Below are 26,273 nucleotides of genomic sequence, written 5' to 3' on the forward strand. Positions count from 1 at the left end.
GAGCAGTCCACTTTGCAGTATGTGTGTGGATAATTCCCAAATGACGACGGCAGAGCAGCTGGAAATGTGTAAGAAGCACTACAAGGGAGACCTTAAAAAGGCTAGAGCTAAAACCGATCACTTGTCTCGGCAACATCAGTAGTTGGAGGAAAGTAAACGTGTTCCAAAATCTCACCCAAAGAAGGAGAGGGGGAAGCAGTCACGGAATAGAGGTTTAAAGGAGGGAAATAATTGCTACCTTGCATTCATATAATAAGGAAAAACATGTATTTGAATATGAATGTCAGGAAAGGGAGGTAATCATTAGAGGAATGAGAAAAGCACAATAGACCTACCTAATTAGCAAGGGGGGAAAGGGAATGAATAGCGATCTGATCAATTTAGCAAAAACTGCTCCAAGGAAAAAGAGGAAACAAGTAAAATCATGAATAACCATAAAACAAGATGAAAGAAGGCAAATCTACTATATTACATATTACATGAAATGTAAATGCGCTGAATTTTGACACAAACAGAACTATTCCGTTAATTTATAAAAGTTATTGGCATTTATAATAAATGGACTTAAAATGGTAAAAGAATGGTTGAGAATAAAGAGATGGATAAAGAACTATCAGGTAAATACCAACAAAAACAAAAGGAAAGCAAGAATGGCAGTAATAATATCAGGAACAGCAGAATTTACTATTAGAAACACTAAACAAGATAAAGAGGACCACAGAGTAAGTGATAAAAGAATACTCTTCAACTGCACACATTAAACAATGTAGTAGCTACGTTTATAAAGCAGAAGCCATTAGAAAAAATGGTTGTTAAAACACATTTATGGGGGGATATTTTGGTTCACCTCCTTCAGCATCAGATCTAAAAGATGAAAATAAGGGAGCAATATAATATAATATTATAATATTAATATTAATATAATATTAATAAAAATTTTCAGATAAGGTATATATACAGACATTTATAACCAGCAGATGGGATACAAATTTCCATCGTTCTATAGAATAGTTGCAGAAAACGATTGTGCATTTAACCACAAAAAGAAACGGTAAAAAATCGGCAAAGTAGAAACTTTGTAAGTCAAAACATTTGATCATACAACTCAGTAAAATTCGAAATAAATAACCAAAAGATAAACACACAAAAACTCTTTCCTTCCACGGATTATGGCAATCCCAGATTATGATAAACAATAGAAAGCAAGGAAAAGAAAGTTCTGCTTTTGAAATTTATGGGACACAGAGAAAGCCATAATCATAGGAAAAATATATTGTGAAGGAGAATATTTAAAGAATAAAGACCAACTAAGAGGAATTTGCTGTATATCCTAAGAAATGGGTAAAATATCAGAAAAATAAACCAAAGGAAATGGAAGAGGGAGATAATCAAGATAAAACTGAAATTAAAAACAAACAAAAAAGCTGATTCTTTAAAAAGACCAAGGAAATAGAAAGCCCCTGATGATCCCAATTAAAAAATAATGAGAACAAAAATAGAGATACTGAAGACCGTGTAACAACTAAAAGGGACTGCTCCACACAACAGTTTAAATCTAGAGGAATTTATTTTTTCTTAGCAAAATATGATTGACCCCAAATTATTTCAAAACATGGAGGAAAACTTGTCAAGACCAATTATCTCAGAAGAGATTAGGGAAGTTGCTCAAAGGGCACCATTACCAAGGAAAGAGTTCCTTTTGGTGAATTTTATGTTCCTAGGTGAATTTTACAGAACCTTTAAAGTGTAGCTCAATCCAAGATTCAAAAAGCTATTTAACAACACACACACACACACACACACACTCACACACTCACACTCACAAAGATTGAAAGTACTGAAATTCATATTATGAAGCTGGAATAACCTTAATAACCTTAATACTAACTTGATTAAAATAGTACATAAGAGACACTATCTAGATCAAAATTATTTCTCAATATATGTGTAAAAATTAGTCTAAATAACTTCACATGTAAGAATCAAGCAATATATAAAAAGGATAATACTGTAGGCCAAATTAATAACCGAGTAGTTACTAATCCTTGGTATAATGTGAGGATTTTTCAATGTTAGGAGGTCTATTCACATAATTAGATTAATAAATCAAAGTCGAAAAACATGATCTTATCAATAAATGATGAAAAGGTTTGGGATAAAATTTAGAAACCATTCCTTATTAAAATAAAACTAAGTAAAACAAGAATAAAAAAACATTTAAATATCTTAGTCATATATAAGATGATCAATCAAAAAAAATTACACAGTATTCTAGTTGGCGAGGTCCTAGGACCATTTGAACTGAAATCAGGAACAAGAGAAAGGCTCACCTACTCTCCCACAATTAATATTCAAAATTGTTTTAGATGTTTTAGCAATTACAGTAAGAGAAGAAAATTAAATAATTGATTTATATTTTGGAAAAAGTTAAAATCAGCGCTTCTATTAATTACATATCAATTGTATACATACAAAAACTGTGTCCTTAAAAAAGAATTTAAAAAATATAGTTTGAAGCAAATTGGTACTTGGATGAATACGGGATAAACGTATAGACATCATAGGTGACGTAGCACAGTAGTTAAGAGCATAGATTCTGAATCCAGGTGATCAGTGTTTGAGCCCCAGATCTGCCATTCAGTAGCAGAGTAATAAGTGACCGAATCTTGGCCAAGGAACTGGCCTGGGCCAATTACTTAATTTCTCTGTGCTTCAGTTTTCTTCTATTATAGAATTCCCTTTAGTTTTCAACCTATAATTTGTTGAGAATGAAATGAGTTAATATATGTAAACTGCTTAGAATAAAGCCTGGTGCATGTTAAATACTATTTTTAAGTAATTATTAAGTAACAATTGGCTAGATTTGGAAGTCAGAAAAAAACTTCCTATCCCAATAGCAACAAACACTATAAAACTCTTTGGGATAAATTTTGTAAGAGTGATATGGGACCTAATATGAAGGAATCTATAAAATGTCATTAAAATACATAAAACAAGATCCAAATAAGTGGGAAGACAGTCAGTGTTTTTAGATGGGAAGACTGATATCATAAGAGTATCACTTCTCTCAAAATAAATGTGTGGAAGTCAAGATTTATTTTTAATTGGAAAATGGGGTCTTAAAGTTCACATGGTGGAATAAATCTGAAAATATATTTAGAAGGCAAATAATGAGGATAAAATGGCCTTCCCATATATCTTTTCACAAATGCTATGAAGCCACTGTAATCACATCTATATGATATTGGCATAAATAAAGACAAGTCGATCAGTGCAATAGACTAAAATTTCAGAAATAGATCCTAGTATGTTGGGAAATTTAACATAAAATGGTTTTTCTATTCAGTGGGATTTGATAAATGGTGCTGGCACAACTGGTTATCCATCTGGAAGAATATAAAATTGGACCCATATCTCTCAGCATATTCAAAAATAAGATGGATTAAAGACAAATGTAAAAAGTAAAGCAAAAAAAAAATTCTAGAAATTAATTTCAAAGACGAAAGAAAGGAGGAATGACTTGATCGTGGAGTAGCAGGAAGCTCCCGAAACAATTGCTTAAACATCTAACAATTACTTATTTCCTGACAAAACAAGAAGTCTAGAGGTAGTCTGTTCAGGGTCCGAAGATGCCATCAAGAACCCAGCCTCCTTCTGTCTTTGTTTGCTCTGCCATCCTTCGCATGTGGCCTTTGTCCTGTGGATCCCTAGATGTTGGCTGCATTTTCATATTCCTGGCTGGAACAGAATAAAAGTAAAGGTGAGAAGACCTTCTCTCCTGTGGACTGTTTCTTTTTACTCCCCAGAGACGTCTTCCTACATCTCTTTTTTCAGAACTGTTATACTTGGCTACACTTAGCTGCGTGAGAAGAGGGAACATTTACTATTTTTGCTTTCCAGCTTTTATAACAGAGGAAGGCAAGGAAAAAGTGGTTGTGAATCCACACAGCCTGCCCCAGAGACTACATGTACACCTCGAGACTAGGGGAGACCATTCTAATAGAAACAGAAAACCCAGAAAGAAAAGCTTAAATGATGAATTTTGTAAAAATTTAAAACCTTCTCTATGTAAATGAAAATGCCATAAACAAGATTACTATATTGGGACTTGTGTTTACAATTCATGCGACAGATATAAGGTCTATATGTATAATATACTAAGAGTAACTTCTACAAATTGAAAACAGAAAGACAATCCAGTGGGAAACTGGCATGAATAAACAATTCACAGAAGAGCAAATTCAAGTGGTCAGTGAACACATGGAAAGGTGATCTGTTTTCCTGTTGGTCTGAGAAAGGCAGTAGCTAATCCTAGCTCCTGCACGCCCCCCTCTTCCCCCCACTGCACAGCTCACATCCTGGCTTCCATCACTGAGCATTTGTGTACCACGTGACTACCAGCGGTGTGCCAGGGGAGTTCCTCCCCCCTTGGAAAGCAGAAAATTAATGGAAGAGGCTATGGTGGTGAGAGGTTTTCCCTGTTGGAATTCTGAACACATTTTTTCAAGGAGACCGCCTCCTTAGATGAATGCTCTGCTGTGCTGTTGTTAATCCAGTTCCTCAGATACTGATAACTTAATAGACTTCCAGGTTCCATCATGGCGTCCTGCATGTTGTTTTCATGGGAAAATATACCCAGGTGACCCTTGAACAATGTGGGTGTTGGGTACCCTGACACCCCACACGGTTGACAGTCCACGTACAACTTTTGACTCCTCCAAAACTTAACTACCAATGGGCTACTGTTGACCAGAAACCTTATCGATAACATAGTCAATTAACATATATTTCATGTTTATATGTTATATGTATCATATTCCGTATTCCTACAATAAAGTAAGCTAGAGTAAAGAAAATGCTATTAAGAAAATCATAAAGAAGAGAAAATGTATTTATAGCACTGTACCGTATTAAAAAAAAATCCACTTATAAGTGGACCCAAGCATTTCAAACCCATGTTGTGCAGGGGTCAACTGTACTGATCCCTATCAACTTCTGACCACAATACATTCCTAAAGTGAGGACTTTCTAGACATTGTGAAGTTTGGGCTTAGGAAGAAGCCAAAAAAAAAAATCAATTTATGAATTGCTTTACTCAAAATTTTACTCGAAAGTATTTGTAAAGGTATATGAAGTAAACACAACAAAAATCCATTCATAGAATTGGTGAGAGAGAGAGTGAGAAAGAGAAAGGAAGGAAGAAAGGAAGGAGGGAAGGAAGGGAGAGAGGGAGGGAGGAAAGAATAAAGAAAAGAAAAAAGAAAAAGAAAGAAAGCAAGCTATCAGGCTGTACATGCAGCTGAATATGGAAAGTTTTGGGTTTCTATTCCACCTTTCATCCAGCTTCAGCCAGGGTGAGATTTCATATGGTGTTGGGCAAAGGCACATTGTCTCAACTGAACCATAACCACAATCCTCTTAAAAACAACTTCTGCTAGCATTGCACTATAATGTTTTGCTGGATAAAGACATTTTGCCCACTAGGATAATAGCATCCACAACATCTCCCGGATTGTGCTGAGGGAGAGAGTGAACGGTTGGTGGCAAAGAGGTGGGACCGTGCCTTTAAAATATTTTCATCAATTTCCAAATAGAAAAGGCCCATTTTTAGCTCTTAGATATAGATTACTTCAGGGGAGGGGAACAGTTTTATTGCTAGAATATTACTAAAATGATAAATAATTTAAAAATCCTTCTGTATGCTGTGTGTTCCAGAGAGGTCAAAAGAATTAGATTTATATTTCTTAGATGTAGAACGTGAAGGTTGTACGTATCATTTTAGAATGTCACCAATAGCATTGGGCAGATGTAAGAATAGCATTAACAGTGCCTTCAAGGTATCAATTATGTGTCTTTCTATACCATTTTATCCTGCTTCAAAAGTGAAATGGAATGCATTCATTTTTTTCTTAACTCCTCTTATTTTTATTTGTTTTTTTTGCATTATGAAAATATATTAAACATTCCAACATGTTGGAAATTGTGAAAGAGGAAGATTTGAGAGCCAAGAGCAAAATGCTTTTAATTTTAAAGACTGAGATTTAGTTTAGTCTTGGATGCCATTATAGTGAATAATGGGAACTGATCCTAGACTTCAAAAGAAATATGACCATATGGTCTTACCATTCAGCACTTAATGCTGCTATGAATTTCCAGTTATACCCCAAACTTTTCATTTCCCCGTGTTCCCCCTCACCTCTGTCATCATACAAAAATGAAAGGAATCTGAAACCGCTTTTCTGAAATACTTCTGAAATACTGGTGCAGAGAAAACTTTTTCTTTGTGAGAGTAGGATTTTATGAAGAAAGACAAAAATCCGAAGCATTAATCAGATCCACCAGGCTAATTACCGCAACTCCAAAGTTTATTACTTTTAAATATTAACTACTTAAAATGATTCATTTAGAGATCAAAATGATTAATCCTTCTCAGTCACTATAAATGTCAGCGGCGGGATTAAAGGATTTAGATGGTCATGTTTACTCAACCTTACGTTTCTGTACTTAAAGACACAGTTAAATAGCTCCAGTTTATCATCACTTCACATGCGTCCGTGTTTTCCTCCGAGCTCCCTCTTTCAGCTCCCCTGCCTAACTGATTGTTAACTAATTTTGGCTGTGTTGAGGAGGCAAGCGCTTCGTGCAGACTTGGCGGCCAACCTGCTTTGTAAATTACCCACCAGAAGGTGCGAGTAGATAGATGTAGCTTAGAGCCCTCCTCCGGCCCCAGTGGGGTAATCCTTTCCCCCCGCCTCGCCCTTTATTGGTCTGAGGTCTGGAGCCCCCGGGTTCCCGCTACATTTGTATCGGGTCCTCACCACGTTGCCGGTTTTGGATCCACATAGTGAATCACCCCGGTGCGTTCAGTAGCAATTATTAAACACCTGCTGCTTCATGCCCGGCCATATGCAAATTTCTACCAATACCTACTGCAATTTGACTCAGACACCGGCAGGTAGGTGGGAGCCACGTTATCATCCCTGGGTCTTGGATTGTTCTGAAGAAAGAATTACTATGTGAAAATCAGAAGCAAATTCTTTCCTAAATGCTTTTGATAAAAACTAGCTGCAAAGTAATTTCTCTAATTACAACTGGTCACTAATATCAAAGTGGCACTATTTTTTGTGGTTGGGCATGTAAACGCTGCACGGTTCATGCTTACGAAGATGCTCTTTCCTTAGATGTCAGCAGACTCTCAACCCAATGTTTCTGATTTGAGCTCACACCAAGCCTTTTATTCGGTGTCTGGGTTTGCCCTCCCCTGGAGCTTCACAAATCTTCTCTTGAAGAACTGGGACATTCATTCTAACCCTGCTTTCTCTGCCTGCACACCTGCTTGGGGTGTTCCCTTCTCACTCTCCTCACCAAGTTCACTGTGGCGCCTCCGACTCCTGTCCTCATTGGCACACAGGTGTCCCTCCCAGCCGAGTCCAGGATGAATGCCGGCGGGGCAGCCCGCAATGGCCTCCATTAGGCTCGTTTTTTGAATAATAATCTGGATTATAATTATGACATATACTGGTCCTGTTCTCTGTCTTCTACGAATTCAAGATTTTCAGTCTGTGGTGGTGGATGTTAATAACACATTAACAGATAAAGAGAGCAAGCCTTTATATTTGCATTTTACATACAGCGTAACATGGGGTGGGGCAGTTAAGGTATTTAATGCGGGATTTAAAGTTAATTCTTAAAACGTAGTTTTACGTAGGGCCATATAAGTGTAGATGTATAACATCATTGAAATTTCTACTGCATGTTCAAGAATGGGTGTTCTGTTCAAACAGTGACAAAGTTAGCTTAAGAAGGCATTTGGACTGTCCCATAAAATATGCATCCCGTCTCAAAGGGGGAAAAGTGACATACATTTCTATTGTTGTGTGATCTTCTTATCATTTTGCAAACCCAGCAAAAAAGGGAACTCCAGGTAAGATGGCAGTGACATTATTCCACAAGCCTCAAGTAAGAAATATTTGCCCAATTTGTAGTTTTGTGTTCTCCGCCCTTGGAAGAACGTCACTCCGTGTCTGAGAGGGATAATCTGCCCAAACTCACAGCAACCAAGGAAAATATTAAAGAGAGTTGCAGGGTTTTTTTTTATTTCAGTCTTTTGAGTTTATATTGATTCTTCTATCCACTTCCCAAACTCAGTTTGGGGCGTTGTTATTATAGAAGAAATGGATGAGTATTCTCCTTTTTGGAAAGCCTCGTATGTTCAAAGAAAGGGCAGAAAGGAAATGGGAGACAAATATCGCTCCAATATTTCTTACATAACTCCACATCTTTACAGTCAACGAGGAAGGATTTTTAAAACCCAGCTTCTCCAAGAGAAGCTAGTAAGTTAAAATTCTAATTATTGAATAGGAGCTATTAAATAGCAAATAAAAAATATATTTGTTTTTTTTAAAGGAGAAAACCTATAATTCTTCTTTATTATGTTTTTTAAATTAAGGAAATTATCATGCAAAGTAAAAATTCAGAATTATAAAATGGAGAAAATAACTAATTTCCTTCACTTGCAGTGCCTTCTAAATGATCATCACAACAGTTTTCTCGCCTTCCTCACCTTCATTCATGCTCAAAACCATAAGCATTCACATAATCTGTTGGTTCTCTCTCTGTTTCCAGAAATGGAATCAGACTGTACACACCATTCTGCAACTTGTGTTTTTTTGCTTAAAATATACATATATTGGGCTTCCCTCCAGATCCAAAGATATAGGTCCAAACTCACTGTTTGTGCTAGCCACATAATGTTCCATCAAATGGACTATATATAATGTATTCAGCCATTCCCTCTCTGGTAAGCATTCCAGTTATTTGAATTTTTGCAACAGTGCCATAAGAATCATTATTTGTACATGTATGTTTAAGATCAGGTGATTTTAGTCTCAAAGGTAGACTTTCTGAACTAAAGAGCAGTTTTCATTTTAATAGAAAACCATTTTCAAAGAATAAATCAGCATAATTGAAAGCAAGGAAAAAATAATAGCATTAAATTATAATGAATTCACCTAGCAGGCCCACAGAATCAACTACTGTTTAAAAGAACAACAATTCTTAGTTTGTCCCCAGATTTCAGTACCGCTGTCCTACATTGCAGTTCCCCACTGCAAACTTGCAGTGTGATATAGTCACTCGCGGTGTGGTACAAGAGTCTACCGACAATAACAAGTCCTGGGGAGAATATGCAGAAATGGGACCCCTCCTGCACTGCTGGTGGGAATGTAAAATGGTACAGCCATTGTGGAAAACAGCCTGGCAGGTCCTCAAAAGGTGACACATAGAGCTACCATATGACTCAGCAGTGCCTCTCACGAAGACATTTTTGACAAAACCCTGTCCACGAATATACGTAGCAGCATTTAATAATAACCAAAAAGTAGAAACAACTCAAATGTCCATTAACCGATGAATGCATATGTGGCTGAACCCCAGTCCATCTGCCTGACGCTCAGCAAAGCCAATCACGGAGACGTCGGGTGTGCAGCAAGCGAACAGTCTGTTCGGGAGGCAGCCAGAGGAGGAGATGGGAGGGCGAGCTCAAACCCGCTTCCCCAAAGGGGGACAGAGCAAGTTTTTCATAATCACAAGGGCTGAGATTACATATATATTGATGAAAAATGGCAGCGGGGAAACTTAAGGTTATCCACGAAGGTAGGAAGAGCGGGTGCATTGAGCAAACATAGATGTAACATACGTCCCGTGTTCATTTTGAAACGGAGACTTAACATCAGAATGAGGCAGAATTCAGCCCCTGACTTCCAGAGGTTATCTTGGGACAAGGAGAAGGGGCTGTGGGCACCCTCTGAGAGCTGGTATAAGCTGAGTGGGGTCTTGGGCTGGTGAGCCATGGGTGAGGAATGCATGGCCTTGCCTCTTCCTAGACTGGAACCAGACCAGTTGACTTTGAGTGCAGGCTTCTGCAGGGACAGCTAGTGAGTTGGTTAGTGGGGTGTGAAAGACACAATAACCGATGAGGGGCAACAGTTCTCTGGAAAACAAGCTTTAAACGCTCTGCTAGTTTTAACCTCATTAACCTTATGGGGCACAGATTCAATGCCCTCCTGAGTTAGGATCATTTCTCAATCTTGAGGACTTGGGACGATGACCACTCTGGCTGCTTCTTGATCTCCTCAGGGGTAGGTTTTGGGTAAAAAGCCGTGTTTGTAAATCTTGGCTGTGACATGCCCACGTGCCAGGCTAGGCAGAAGTTTTTAACCTAGAGGTCATGGCAGCAAGGGAAATAGAAGCAGTGTGGAATCAGACATGCTGAGTTTTTCCCTGTTAGAGATAGTCCATCCGATGGAATAGTATTTGACCATAAAAATGAAATACTGATATACACTACAGTATGAATGAACCTTGAAAGCATTATGCTCAGTGAAAGAAGCCAGTCACAAAAGTCCACATATTGTAGGGTCTCTTTTACTTGAAATGTTCAGAATAGACAAATCTATAGCAACAGAGAGCTTGCCTAGGCCTAGGGTGAGGACAGGTGGGTAAGGGGGTCAGTGGGAGGTGCCTGATAATGGGTACAAGGTTTCTTTGTGGGGGGTGATAAACATGTTCTAAAATTGATTGTGGTGATAGTTACACACCACAAGGCATATACTAAAAACCATTGAATTGCACATTTTAAATGGCTGCAATATATGGTTTATGAGTTATGTCTCAATAAAGCTGGGTTTTTTTTAAAGATTTTATTTATTTATTCGACAAAGATAGAGACAGCCAGCGTCAATAAAGCTGTTTAAAAAAAAAAAAACAAGGAAGAGAGAGAGAAAACAAAACCTAGGCATTAGAGAAACCTCGACTCTGGAGGGGGAGAGAAATACCGTGAGTTCGGAACAGGACCACCCACTAGAACAATCTGTTTCTTTTCACTCACACAGGGACAGTAGATGTCTTGCTTACTGGTGAACATCACTTGGCGTTGCAGCTTTGAAAAATCCTTCCCTGCTCTGACTGGGTTAAAAATGCAGTGTGAGGGGCGCCTGGGTGGCACAGCGGTTAAGCGCCTGCCCTCGGCTCAGGGCGTGATCCCAGCGTTATGGGATCGAGCCCCACATCAGGCTCCTCCGCTATGAGCCTGCTTCTTCCTCTCCCACTCCCCCTGCTTGTGTTCCCTCTCTCGCTGGCTGTCTCTATCTCTGTCGAATAAATAAATAAAATCTTTAAAAAAAAAATGCAGTGTGAGAAAAAGGCCAAGTAGCTAAGCCATTTTTTTCCAATCCCTTTCTTTTACTGAAGGGGTAGCTTTGCTATGTGCTGACCTTACCTGAAACATTTGTTCTTATCTGGCCCTGCCCACTTAGTCACAAACCTTCCCTCACTTTCTCAAAATGTGAACTTTTTTTTTTTAATGATACAACCTGCCTACGTTGTGTTTATTCCGTTTTTTTTAAAATAGATTTTCAAATTTATGACTGTCATAAAACACAAATGCCTGATCTAATCCAAGCTAACCTTGCCTTTTAATCACAATGACTCTCACACTCAGGTGTACTTTATTCTTCCTGCAATTTATTATTTTGGTACTGCTTTAAATTGTAGTGGGAAACTCTGTGTTGGTCCTGCTGCTCAACGTTACCAAAATTCAATGTGCAGGAGAGAAATACTTACTTCACCGGTTTCAACCAAACAGAATTAATGTAAAGATTCTAAAAGGCAGAGAAGGAAATGAAGGTCATATTGTTAGAACCAGTGCAAAGAACACAATCTGAAGAAACCCTGGAAAATAAGAATAAATGTGTGCTTTATCTCTTTCATGTTTCTTGAAGCCAAAGCAAGACGGTCAGGTTTTTAGGTGGTTCCAGAAGCATCTTTTCTGCCTTTCTCTGCACTTTTCTACGTTGCGCTAAAACCCTCCCGAATAACGTCACCCAACCCAACCCTCCCACCTCCATGATACCTGTACCAGCTGTCTCTCTTCCCAGAGTCAGAAACCTTTCTTCTCTCCATCTCCCCTCCATTTGTCGAAACTGCGTATGTTTTCCATAAGTATGGCCCATCTTGCTAGCACTGGTAGATTGCTGGGAAATAACCCGCTAGAACTAATTTATTCACATTTGATCGCTAGATCTCCCCAGGGGTGTTTGCATTAGAACAAGGGATCCCACAAACAAGAATCCTTAACCCAAGAGGTGAATCCACACCAACAGAGCCTGAAGCTCTGGGGCAGGTCTGGGCTGGAGATATTTTTGAATAAAGGAAAAGGAAAAGTCAACGGTGGTGGTGGAGGGGCTGTCCTAAAATTATTTGGAAATGGTCCTCTCCTCATCGTCAAATTATACATTTCTGTATGTTCATTACATTTGTCCAGGTGTTTATTTTTTAAGCCGTTCTCATTTAGCCGTGCTTTGTGGTAGTCACATTTGCAGAAAGCATCTCTTAAACCCAGCCACCAGAGCCCTGAAAGATGAGAAAATTAGAAGAGTAAAGTGACTTGAACAGAGCTAGTGAGTGGCTTAACCATCCATCTGCCGGAGGTCAGGTTTAATGTCCTTTCCTAGAGGAAACGCAAGCAAACTTTTTAATTCGGGGAGGCATCCTAACCGAGGCTCTCCTCTGCTTGCGCTCGCTTTCCCACTTGCATTTCAGAAGGAGCCTGTAAAAGTTTTGAATTATTGGGAGACATTGATTTCAGACAGATGTTGAAGGAGTTCGGGATACACATTTGGTTCACAGGGATGGTGCCTTGGATATTAATTTGCAAAGTGCACTGTGTTTATGTACCTGGATAACAACTACTAAACATAGCTTTCTGCTTTCCTTCATCTCCTAGATTTTTGCATCAAGATGTTAACAGTGTGAAAAGTCAATAATGTGGAATATGTTTTCAGTTGCATTGCAGAGAGTAGGAAGCAGTTTTTAACTGCTTTTAACCTCTCTCTTATTTTTATTCTCCAATGAACATCTCCCGGAGTAGAGGAAGAATGCAGGGGGTCTTACCATCCATTTTCGTCCCTTAAAAATTGTTTAGTGTTCTTATTTTGAAAAAGCAACATGTTTAATGGTACAAACTGTTTTAGACTCCTCCCCCCTTCCCATTTAAAATGGGATGTATAAGTAACAGTGGGTAAGTTCTTCTGCCAGGCTTCCATTGACTGTCCATGACATTGACCTTTTTGGGATTTACTTTCTTAAGTACAAGCTGCACTAATTATTTAAAAACTACTGACAATATGGTGCCTTAATTCATCAAACTTGCCCACTTTTTCACTGTTGCATGAGCTCTTTTTTCCTTTTCTTCTTTTTTTCTTCTGACATGTTTTTTGGTTCAGATACTTATTCAAATCTCTCTGATAAGCAGTTTGATTTGTAGCTAATTGTAGCAACTGATTTTCATTATTTATGAGTGTCATTGTCAGAACCCATTTGGAAGTCTGACCAAGATAAACCTGATTCCAACTTCTGATAGGACCACCGCAATAAAGCAATTAACCACACTAGTTAAAATGTGCTGAGGCTACTGATACCTTTACAACCAAATACATACTATATCGTGCATTATGTTTGACTCCTTTCCTAGAAGATTCCACGTTATTATTTTATCACAAATAATTTATGACACCCTCTTTTTAAAAAACATAATGTATGTTACTTCTCACAGCAGCCAATTAACTTTAAAGTGTTCGTAGATTGAAGAGTTTGAAGTAGGAAAATGAAAACTGTGAGTGATATAAATGCTTCATGTTCTTAAAAGGCTGGTATTGTGTGGCAGCATGTAAATCAGTCTTTGTGTACTGTCATTCTTTACGTGTACTGTCATTCTTTACGTGTACTTTGATTCTGGTCGGTACCTAAATCTCAGACCCCATCATGCCAACAAGAGACAAGACGGGAGAGCCATGTATCTGCATCATACAAGCAAGCATATTTCTCTCTCTTCTCAGCCATACTATCATAAAACATATGTGAAATTTCAAGAATAACACGATTGGCAAAGTCATTAATAAGAGGAGTTGTTTTCAAGTGTCACCTAATTTAAACACTTTTGCTTTAAGTTATTGCCTGGCCGTGAGTTTTATTATGCTCCAATTTATTATGAACCCTGTAGGGTTCACAGGCATTTATTTTTCAGGGAATTTGATTTTGTCATTAATTTTTAAATACATATTACTCCTGCTTTATTTTTAGAGTGCACTTTATTTGCAAAAATTGGTTTACCTGATCAATACAGATGTTTCCAGGTGTTTGTTAAAGCAGAATGTCTAGAAAGTCAGATGTCTGCAAATTTTCAAGATGTTACACTCCAAAACATAGTGAATGTACACATGTGCATGCGCACACACGCACGTGCACGGTATATGTTTATGCTAGTAGCTAACTTAAGGTGGGAAGATGTAAATAAAGACTGACCAAGCCCGTTTCTATTTATCAAGTAACTTACTCTCTTTTCTCTTCCAAGGGAATGACATCTGGGTGGGAAAAATCCCATCATTGAGGACTAGAGTCAAGACCCGGGAAATAACTGACAATTTCCATTGCTTCACAAGTGGCTAAACAAAATTCTATCATTGATAACTAGTCCTTTCTCTGAGTTGAGTTGTCATGGTCTGCGCTCCTTGGCTTGCCCCTCTCTCTTGAGGTGCTTATGGGCTTAAGTGGCTGACGGAGGAGCTCTGAGTGGGGGTGTGTGGGAAATCATCAGAGGAGCCCCACCCAGCCTCTCCTAATTGCACCCACTTGACCATATGCCACTCAATGCTAATGTAAACACCTGGTGCCAATAACTGGAAAACCGGAAATGCTTTGGTGTTTATTTTAGAGAGATTTCTTTTAAAGAAAGAAAGAGAGAGAGAGAAAGAGAAAGAAAGAAAAAGAAAGAAAGAAAAGAAGAAAAAAAGGAAACATATACTCACTAGTTGTTATCTTTTTTTCCCCCTAATCAGGACAGAATTTTACCCTAAGGCAGTTAGGAGTTTGTGAACCAGCAACTCGAAGAGGACTGGCATTTTGTGCGGAAATGGGGCTCCCCCACAGAGGTTACTCTATCAGTGCAGGGTCAGATGCTGATACTGAAAATGAAGCAGTGATGTCCCCAGAGCATGCCATGAGACTTTGGGGCAGGGGGGTCAAATCAGGCCGCAGCTCCTGCCTGTCAAGTCGGTCCAACTCAGCCCTCACCCTGACAGATACGGAGCACGAGAACAAGTCGGACAGTGAGAATGGTAAGTGCCATTTTTTTGCTCTATCATGTTGGCCTTCAGTGCTTCTGTCTGTTCTAGTTGACTATGGGGGATGCTTCTCTTCCTTTCTTCTCTCCTCCCTTTCTTCCTTCTCTTTCTTCTTCTTCCTCTCTTTTTGTTTTAATGCACTAGAACTCAAATGTCCTTGAATCATGCATTTATTTTTTCCTGGAAAAAAATCAATATCGGATTGTTAAATTATGCAAGTGGTCTATAATGTGTTAGCTATAGTTTTGAAAAACAGTTTAATTATGTACAGAAAAAAAAAAAAGGTTAGTTTTGACTTATCTGGGACCATGTCACCGGGTATCCTCTGTGGAGTAGCAAAGCCAGTGGTGATAAAGTTTACCCCAGAGCCAGCTTATAATCAAAGATGTCTTTGTAGATTCCTCCTGAAGATATCTCAAAGAAGTTGCAGAATCTTAGAATGAATGGATGAGTGAGCACACAGAATAGTTTATTAACAGGGCGCAAGTGATTGAAGAACAAATTTGATCATGCTTTAAACTTACTGTTGATGAGAGCCAATGAAAGTTTGGTAAAGAGGGAGAGTATGGTTTTCAATGTGCTTTGGGGACTGCATTATTATGCAATTAAGTCTACACACAAAAATCAGATTTTAGGATATCCAGATAGCAGCTTTGCTTATTGTAAGAAAGGTATCTGTATAAATTATTGGGACTTTTTTCTTACGGCTAATGCAGGATCATAGAAACAGTTCATTTACATGCAATAACAGATTTCAAAGGAAACTTAATTTTTATTCAAATTGCTTCTAAGAACTGGAGCATCAGTGCCGACATATCAGATAACGAGAAGACATTTGTCCTTTGGCATTTAATACTAACATTGCACGTGCCACTTCAATCTAGTTATTGATGCTACGTGTATCTGATGCATCAAGAAGCAAGGAGAAAATTAAAATGGAAGAATTGCATGACATTTGAAAAGAGAGATGGTTGTTTTACCAACGGTATTTCATTTGTATTATTTATTGAGCAACTTTGTCAGCTTTGCTTTGCAATAGGAGAGCAGGTCTGTTCAGCTTTCAGTTTTAGCTAAGTCACAGTATGAAGTGGTACCTGTTGCTTCCCAGTATTGATTACCCATTTCCTTTCTATTCATGAAAAAAAGTCTAATGTAAACCAACTAAAACAGTGTCTTCTCTTATGTACAATACGTTAGTGCACTAAACCAAAGTCAAGATCAATTAATGATATGTGCCCGATGTACTCATTTTTCAAGTGTCAGGTGTTGGTGGAGGCTGGCTTTATTCCATCCCCAAACAGGAAACAAGGACAGTTCTTTCTGACAAAATGAGTCTTCAAATCAGGTTGCCAGCATTTCCCTGAGCTAATCCATTCACCTCTGTAAAACCTGTATTTATATCAGCTTTCATTGTGGATTCAGAAATTGCTAACCTTAAAATGCATAAGATTTGGTATCAGTTTTGTTTCCCCTCTACTCGAATCTTCAGGTACAATAGTTATATTCCAATGTAGTGCTCGGTATTTGATTTCCCTAAAATACATGATAAAGTCTATGGTAGATATAGAAAAGAGTTGAACGCAGCAAGATAAGGCATTCGGTTCTGATTCTCTGCGTCATATCCATACCCGTATCCGTTAAATATTTTCTCACATCGGGGCAACTTTTGTAGCATCTCTTTCTCCTCCCTGACAATGAATGTATCCTGTTATTGTATCTGTAATGGTAAAATGTAAATTAATGTAATGATTTTTAAAGTTCTATATCTGCTGAAGCTCTCCCACAGTGAATGTCCCAACGCAGGCCTTTTTTTTTTTTTTTTTTTTTTTTAGGAAAATCTAAAACTTACCAAATTGTCAAATTTGAGTAAACAGTATAAAATACATAACTGGTAGGAAGGAGGCAAGGAAGACTGAGTTTCTCCCACCACTGGCCCTCACCATTTGTATGGATTGTCATTACCTAGAGGAGGAACGTGCTTACCCCAGGATTTCATAGACCTTGTTCATAGAGTGATGTCAAGGCAAGGAAAGGTGCGCTCCTTCCTTGCACCAGGTGGTGGTTATGAAGCAGAATGAAGAGAGACAAGAAGAGGGTGTCAAGGGGTTTGCCTTGAAATTCAGAACATTTGGTAGCATTTGTTGAGAGTAAACAGGTCAGCCAAGTTAAGAGTATAAAGTGTCAAAAACAATGTTTGTTGAGCTAGGCAAGTGATGACTTAAACTTGTGTTTACTCTTTTCCCCAAGGTTTGGCTGAGGTTGTTTTTTAAAAAAACATTTTGATGGTCCAGGAACTCCCAATGAGGTCAGCTAAGGGAAGAAAACAAAGGAGGAAATAAAATAGATATGGCCTTTTAATGAACATTGGCTATTGCGTGGATTTAATATGTACGCCCGTAGGAACATTTCAGATTAGTTTATTTGTTCTGAATTTTCAGTGATTAGTCAGAAAGAGCGAGATTCCACTGATAGTAAATAATTGCATTAGGAGGTGGGAAGGCGTAATTTTCTGAGATATTTAGCAGACCTTTTGAATTGTGGCATGAAACAAGAGCATTGAGGATTTTTTTTCTGATATAAAAACTATGGTTGTTTTTCTTCAGCTGGGTTATAGGAAAAACTAAACTTTGTAATCCTGCATGTGGTCTTTTAAGCAATAACATCAAAACTATTATGCATTTTTACTATTACTATTCTAGTCAAATATTTCTAATATAAAATTACTAAAATAACTCAATTCTACCCTCAGTTATTTTTCATTGCTCTAAGTTTGAAAGACTATTGATTTCCCAGTGATATTTTCCTTTGCCTGTCATTAGTTTAATTGTCTAATATCATTCATTGTCGTAGCAGCCTCAGATCGGTCCTCGGAAGTTCTATTATATCCCTCTAGGTCGAAACAAGTAGGACATGTGTGAAGTAACTCACCAAAGTGAAACTAATTTAGGAACCAGACACTGACTTGTTTTCATCCGGTTTAGCATGGGAGTTCGAACGTTGACTGTTTTCATCATTTGAAATAACTGTGAATAAGGCTGTTTCCCCCAGAAAAAGAATGTTAATCAACATTTGTAAAATTATGCAAGCCGAGCACCCGATATTCATATAGTTAGAACTTCAAAGAAGAGTTTAGTCACTAAAAGGGATTAAGTTTCATGTATTTATTGATAAAGAGGCCAACGGTTCAAGTTCACAAGGCACTAGCGCTGCTGTGAGGCTAATGAAATTTTGATGGCCTGAGCATCCCGCCGGAGTAAAAGAACATTCGGACCATGTCACACGTCTCCGTGTTAGCAGAGACTCAAAACAAGTGATAAAATTTATTCTTTTGCAAAACTAACTCTTCACCAGCCATGGGGAGTTGAAGTTAAGAGGCATTTTGAGGAAAAAATATTTCCAGTCTATTAAGTTTTGTATGGGATTCCAAATGTTCATGTTGTTCCGAGGTCAGGATGTGGGAGATGTCCCATCTTGACACAGTGCTTGCTGTGGTTGTCGTGGTCACTCTCAGTCGGCGGCCGTGCACCAGTGGCAGTGGTTTGTGGCCACCTGGTAAGCAGGAGTTCTGGTAAGCTGTTGGAGGTTATGCTATAACCGCGATGAGCCACCCTAATCAATGGTAGAATTACCAGTATGCTCTGGATTGTTCTAAGCGTCTTTCCTGTCTCTGGCTTATCGTTTAAAGACCCCTGGCTGAATTTCTGCTCTGCAGCTTTGCAAATCATCTGATCTCAATTCCAACTGTCTATGTAAATGTCAGAAACAAAGGACTTTTTTTCCCCCAAGATATCAACATTTAAGCTTTAAAAATGTTTGTTTGTGCATCGTCTCCCAGAAGAAGCCAAAACGTATTAACATCCTTTGTCATCCAGCGGCACGGTATCATGAGAGGTGCCCGGATTTAGAATCACCGGGGTCAGGGGTTAGGTCTTCTCATTCAATCACGGAGGCTGTTGGCTCCTGAATCACCCAGAGCTCGAGTTCCCAACTTTTCCATTCTCCTTGCTACTTTGTCAGGTGTGTGGTAGTCCCAGAGAGGTACGTGGTCCCCTGCTGAGGGGCCTCATCTTGACCTCTCTCCCTGTCCCCACAATCTCTTATGCCCCTTGGAAAGCCATGACCTTTGAAGTTGGACAGACCAGGAGGAGCTGGCACTCTCCTTCTGCCTTATGGCGATCCCAGAGCTCGAGAGCCCTACTGAAGGCAGTAGTTGAGAACATGTTGTAGGGAGCAGATTACCTGGGTTTGATTTGGTCCCACCACCTCCTGTGTGACCTTGGGCAAGTTACAAAACCTTCCTGTGCCGCAGTATCCACAAGGGTAGAATAGAGAAAATAGTAAATGGTATACAGTCCTTATAGGGTCATTGTGAGGATGAAATGAGTTCAGATCTATAATGTGCTTGGAACAGTGCCTGGAACCTAGTAACTGCCAAATAAATGTGTGCTCTTATCATCTGTAAAAAGTGGAAAATCACATCTCCTTTGTAAGTGGCCATGAAGATTCAGTTAGGTAAACAATACCAAGTACCTACATAGTTTTGGCCCACAGCACATCCCTCTCCTTCCCACCCCCCACCCCTTTTTACTCTCTCTGTCTGCGTTAGTTTTACGCATGTGGCAAGATGAGAGGGAGCTAGTGATCTCCAGAAAAAGCACTGATAATTTGCATACTCTGGAATTTCTGTCACCATTTATTGACTCTTTTATTTTTTTCCCAAACCCCACATCCTTTTTAATTTACTGTAATTAAATGAATGTACGTTGAATGGTGCTGATAATTAGTCTGATGGCTGTAGACTTCAAAGACTTTAGCATGCTCCTTCCCCTCCTGGCCAAAGGAAATTTCAAAAGTAGTGCTTCCCTCAAAGCCATGTTACTTAGACAGCCAGTCAATTAAAAGGCAATTTAACTGATGCTCATCAGTTCACACGATAGAATAAATCATTGCTGGAAGACTTTATTTCTCACCTGGGCTCTTAGCAATATACCTGTCGCGTAAGACCCCACTAATGCCACACTAAGTGTGCATGATAATACAGTATTAAGGACTAATTTGGCAGACAAAGAGGGTATAACAGTAAAGGGCAATATTTTTAAGTGTAATAGATACTTGCTTTGTCCAGCAAAAACATTTCAAGGAGCCAATTTACTTGTCCTTTGAAATACTGTTTTTAAAGTCTACTTTCTGTATAGATAGATAAAGCCTCAAAGTTGAGTTAATATACTTCAAAAGGAAAAAGATACTTTGACGAACTATTGCAGGGATAACGTTTAAACCAATCTCTCAACAGAAAACTTTTCACTGTTTTGCAACCCAAATGACCATGTCAGGCAGAATATGTTCTCTGAAAGAGTGCTCCTTCTGAGAGACCACACGTAGGTGAGAGAGCTGCAACTATTCTGTTTCCAATTAAATTCTAGAGTAGTTTGGGAGAAACTCGAGTGCATTGGGGTATCCCATTACGTGACATAATTGTGATGCTTCCAGCAACGACACAGGTATTTCTCTCCTGGTTCTTTTCACAAAGAGGCTATTTGAGTTTTCTGAAGATCATTTGAAGAGAGGTGTATTATTTTGCCTACCTTAATTCCATTCCTTCAACTTTATCCATGAACCCTTCAGCCTACTTTGGAAATTGATTATAGGAATTAAGAAGGAATTCCGTTGCTTCAAGAAATAAATGATACTTCAGTGTTATTCTAATTTTATGAGATTCTATTACACATGCTAAACTCTAACTTGTATATAAATTCCATTATGGGCTGTCTTCTGGCATGTAATGGTCACTTCCGGCGTGCTCTCCTGTTATAAATTATATTTTGTGTTTTAGGTGCTCTGGGATGTCAGAAACAGCAAAAGTAAGATGTTGTATGCTTACTAAATCGAGCTCAGAATTAGAGTGCTGCTTTGCACAATACAGTCAAATAGTTTCTAATATGTAAGAATAATCACATTGCCTTGCTAGGTATACATTTATGGTTTAATAGCGACTTGTCATTCTCTTAACAAAAGCTTCCATATGTCATTTGAGAATGAAACCTATTTATTTCATGGATACATTACAAGTCACTCAAGCACAGTAAACTATGATTTAAATAATTTTTTTAATTTACCATTATGAAACTAGAATTAAGAAGACTATAAAGTCCACTGCCTTTGTTATTATCACTTAAGTATTTATATGCATTTATATTTCCCATCCTAAGAGGATTTTTGGAACCTCTTGGCAGTTTGCTACTCCTCACATGAATATTGCCATTTCTACAAAATTCTATTTGTGTTCTAAGTATTTTTGTTCAAAGTATATGGAGTATGTGCTCTCTCTCTTTATATTCTAATGTTCTCTTAATTGTAGAGTTGAAATCAAAGTAAAGCATACCACGCACATATCAAAACTGATGATGTATGCTATTTTGATTTCTGAATGTGTTTTTGATATCCTTGAAAAATCACAGTGGTAGCAGTAAAATTGTTTTAATTAATGAATTGAACAGCGGCGAATGCTGAGTCAGGTTTATTGATGTAATTATCACTGAAATAGAAAAATTAAGTGTTAGAGCCACAGAACCTTAGTGTATTTGCCATTCTGGGGGTATTCAAGTGTTTGGAGAGAAACTAACTGGTGGGGTTTTGTTGGTGTTTTTTTTTTTTTTTTGGTGCTATTTGAAGAATATTCTTCTCAAGTCATAGTTATTCAGTTTATTAACATTATACACACATACAAGCATAAATGTGAAAATCTTATACATTATTTACCAAGTAGTTTGAGCAATGGTTTACTATATTGAAATTTTTTATATTTATCGGTGGATTTGGGATAGTTTTCCATAATGAATAGACTGTACATAAACCAAATGTAAAACCTTTTAAAATTCAGATGAAAATTCAAACAAATGCATACAAGCTTGAGAAAAAGACAGTTAAAACATCTTATGAGTAATACCTTGCCTTTAAATATCATCACATCGAAACTGAAAAGTGAATAAAGTTTCGATGTGACTTTTTGAATTGATTTCTTATTTAGTATATCAACTACATCTTCATTCAATGAATAATAAACAAAACGAGTAAGATGTAGTCCCTGACTTCTAGAGAGTCACAGGCTAGTTGGGCAAACAGGCAAGTGGACACTGTAATTGGATTTGAATGTGGTCAATGGTATTACAACACAATATGCAAAGTCAGTGTCTGTACGGAGCAGATTGTTGCCAACAGAGACTGGGGGGCAGAGAAGAGAGGGTGTTTCACAAAGGAAGAAAGAGGCGGCATTGAAACAGGGGCTTAAAGGATGTATAGAAATTCAAGATGTAGACGAAGCAGCAAAGGAGAAAGTGGCGTCTGTGGGGACGCCTTTGAGAGCCGTGAGCTCTTTGGTACCTGGGACATGGGATGTGGGTCGGTGAGTGATGCTTTGAAGCGATATAAGCAGCCTCAGACCATATTGCAAAGGGCCACATGGCCATGCTAAGAAATCTGTACGTCTTCCTGGAGGTAATGGAGAGGCTCTGAAGGACTTTTATGCAGAGTAATATTGCAGTCTTATTACATACTCCAGAACATTCTGAAAGCAGCACAGAATGTCGACTGTCTCTCCCACAGGGAGGAAATGCTGTAGGGCCCTGGCTGTGCTCGCCCCTGTATCTCTGCGCACCTCACCCCGTGCCTGAGCCTGGAGCTACCTTGTTGGCTGAGCAGAGACACAGTGCACTTGCAGGCCAAACTCAAAAGCAGATGGGCCAGTCAGATAGTATTAGCACGATCAGAATGAAAAAATATTAAGGTTTAAGCCAAGAACTAGGGAGGAGAGAAAGGCTGATTCAAATAGAAAGAATCAAGAGTTGATGATTTCTTCATCCCATTGGGGTTAGGGAAGAGGAAGACATTTTAAAAGACCCTCTAACCATGGAAGAATGGTATAACCCAGTGATGGTATAATTCAAGTTTGGGATTTGTGACAGAATTAGTAATTCAGACATTGGTAGGTTGTATTTAAGGTGTCTGTGGGACATCAAAGTTCAATAATTATTAAGCAATTATGTATGTTAGATAAAAAAATTCAAATAGATTTTGTTTAAAAACATTTACCGTATGATCTGTATGATTGCAATTAAAGCCATGGGGGCAGAAGTAAAACTCTCCCCAAAACCAAATAGAATGAGTCAAGAAGAGCACTGAAGGTAAAATCCTGAATTCACCAATATTTAACATAAGGGTGTAAAATAAGTACCAATGAAAGAAACAAAGGGGACCTTCTATAGGGACAAAAAGAAAATCAGCACGATCAGTTCACAGGAGACAAGAGACATAGGTCATAGGAAGCAGAGTCTAAACTTCCAAAAGTCTAGTAAGTTAAATGCAGAGATACTTTTTGGATTGCCTGGGAGGTTATTCATTTTCGAATAGGGGGCATGGGGGTCAATTGCAGTGGGTGGAGAGATGAACAGAAACCTAAAAATATGGCAGCAGCAGGAATAGATTATTCTTTCCAGAGCCCAGCTGAGGCAGGAGGGAGGTAGGCAGGCTGGTAACTCCTGAGACAAACAGGGGCAGGGCTATGTTTATATTGGACATTTCAGCATCTTTATAAGGAAAAGGTAGGAGCCATCCAGGAACAAGAAGGGGAAAGGGGAACAGATTAGGGAACATTCATAGTCTGTAACTGTGAATCCCTCAAAACTTTCTACCACTTAAGATACTTTTCATCTTAAAAATTTGTGTGCATAATAATTTTAGTGTTTGTTTTAGAAAGGCTCTACTTTAAAAGGTAAAATTCTATCTGTATTGATTGAAATCATACCAAATAGTAAGTCCATGTAAGATAAGTTGATGATATTGGATGGATTTGAAAGTCCATGTCATCAACAGTTTGGGGGAAAAGTACATTCTTATTCAAAATTGATATTTTATTTCAAATAGTTCTATAAAACTGTAAAAAAATAAATAAAAATTGTTTTTAAAAAAGCACATCCAGAGTCCTATGGAAAAGAGTTAGTTGTTGACTTTGGATCCTGAACTAACAGGACTTTTCTCAGTACTCCTCCAGATGCGACGGTAACTTCTTTCTTTTCCTTATCCCGTCCTTTGCTTAAGAACAAAATGCATGTTTATGAGCATAAAATTATATGATCAGATTTGATTCTTAATGAATACTGTCAAAGCCCTATCAAACATTAAAGAAAAAAAAAAAACACCACAAAGGGGAGGGGCAGAAAACCATATCACAAGTGATATGTCCAAGAGAAATAGAAACACACTGTAAAAAGCCAGAATGGTCGTCGTTACCTGCATATTGCAGTTTGGAAAATGGTGACTCTGTGAAATGATTATTCAGACTAAAGTGAATAAATTGATTTGCCTTTAATTGGTTAATACCAAAGTAATCAGTAGGAAATTGGCTTGCCCTTCCCACTGGTTTTTATAGGGGTGTTAAAGTTCACAAAGAGAGATCTTAAATTTTTGACATAGAGCAGCTGTGGATTCCTAGGGGATTTGAAAGTGCTTGAATGAAATGTCAGTTGCTGCAGAAAACAAGGAGAAAACATGCCCTTATACTGGGCTGTGTCTCATTTACTGTGACTGCAGTACCACTGTATAGACTGCAGGGTACAAGCCGTGCTTATAGGTGTTTATTTGTTGTTTCAATGAGCCTATTTAAACAGTTGAAGCATTCAGATAATCATTAGAATTTTTTAAGCTTTCAATCATTGTATTGTACTGTCTCAATAATCCAAGTAAAATGATAGGTTATAATAGACGTGATAAAAATAGAACTTTAGATCAAACAAACTTAAATATAAAATATGAGTGCTTAAATTCGTGGCTTTAGTATATCTATTTTAACTGTTTAGCATTACATGTTCATTGGACAACGCAGAGAAGCAAATGAATAGTATTTACTGGTTTCTATTTTGGCATTTACGCTTTTATTCTTTTCTGTGTGTTTATTTTTTTAAAAATTAAAATTGCAGTGTATGTTTTGACCTGAGCTTCCCCATGTTATCAGACATTCTTCCATAACATATTTCTCCATGCTGTGCTTTCTCATAATTTGTTTAACATATCCACTACTTTTGGACATGTAGGTGGTTTGAATTTTTACTATTATAAATTGTGTTGTAGTAACCATCCTAGTAGCTAAATCCTTTCCCCTAATTCTGTTATTACGTTAGGATAAATTCTTGGAAGTGGAACATCAGAGCCAAAGGGTACATACAATTTAAAGCTTTTGATATACCCTGTCAAAGTGCCCTGCAAAAAAACGTGTATCAATTTACACTCCCACCAGCAGTACAAAAAAGTGTCTTTTTCCACAAGCCATTGACAGCAAATGTTGCCAAGCTTTAAAATTTTGTTAACTGGATGGATAAAACATAGAGTCTTACTGTTGTTGTAGTTTATGTTCCTGTGATTGATAGGTTGAATATATTTTCTTGTATGTGTGCATACGGTTCGTATTTCTTCTTTTGTGAATTGCCAACTCCTGTCCGTTGTCCATCATTCTCTTGGGGTAAATGAAGAAATGGGTTTTCTGGGATGTAAGAAAAATGAAGGGACAGTGGAATTCAAGGACACTGGGACACGGATGCTGCTTTTCCCCCCTTGTATCCATGTAGTGGTTGTAAGAGGACCTGATATGTGTAGTCATCGCCTTACATGCAGACTTTCTGCCCGTAGACGTATGGAGAGCTGCACGGTAGTGATGAACAGAGGTGCGAACTTCATGTATCCAACATGATTTCCTCCGGTCTGGCAGGACACTGCCTTGCTTAAGTGGCTGTGCACTCTTCATTAGAGAGTCTAGGTGCCAAGAAAATCTGCATCTGCTCCATATGCAGATTTCTACCAAGTCTCTGCCTCCTTATAAATTAAAATCTTTAAGAAAGTGATGGTAGCAGGAGGAGGTAAATCCCTTTTCATCAATCCTTAGCCTGATGGAAAAGATGCAGACGATAGAGATATACAGATACCATATTTTTTTCTTCTTGAATTGCAAGTGCTTTCATATAATAAGAATCTTAATAATGCTTTGTTTCTTTTGAAATATTTAGATCTTAATCTTTTACAGATATTTTCCTTCGTTTGACTTTAAGA

General features: G+C 38.1%; 1 protein-coding gene across 5 annotated transcripts in view; it reads left to right on the forward strand.

Annotated features, from left to right (window-relative positions):
* TENM3 (teneurin transmembrane protein 3) overlaps positions 1–26,273 on the forward strand; it is a 605,330-nt gene that overhangs the window by 164,814 nt on the left and 414,243 nt on the right. For 4 of the 5 annotated variants that reach the window (XM_034647497.1, XM_034647494.1, XM_034647495.1 and 1 more), the window contains exon 3: positions 14,895–15,173. The exons of the other annotated variant lie outside the window; for it this stretch is intronic. In XM_034647497.1, the coding sequence (XP_034503388.1) occupies positions 14,895–15,173 (279 nt within the window). The remainder of the gene's footprint in view (positions 1–14,894; positions 15,174–26,273) is intronic. 5 annotated transcript variants of the gene reach the window in all.

This window comes from Ailuropoda melanoleuca, chromosome 18 (genome assembly GCF_002007445.2).
Source record: "Ailuropoda melanoleuca isolate Jingjing chromosome 18, ASM200744v2, whole genome shotgun sequence".
NCBI lineage: Eukaryota > Metazoa > Chordata > Mammalia > Carnivora > Ursidae > Ailuropoda > Ailuropoda melanoleuca.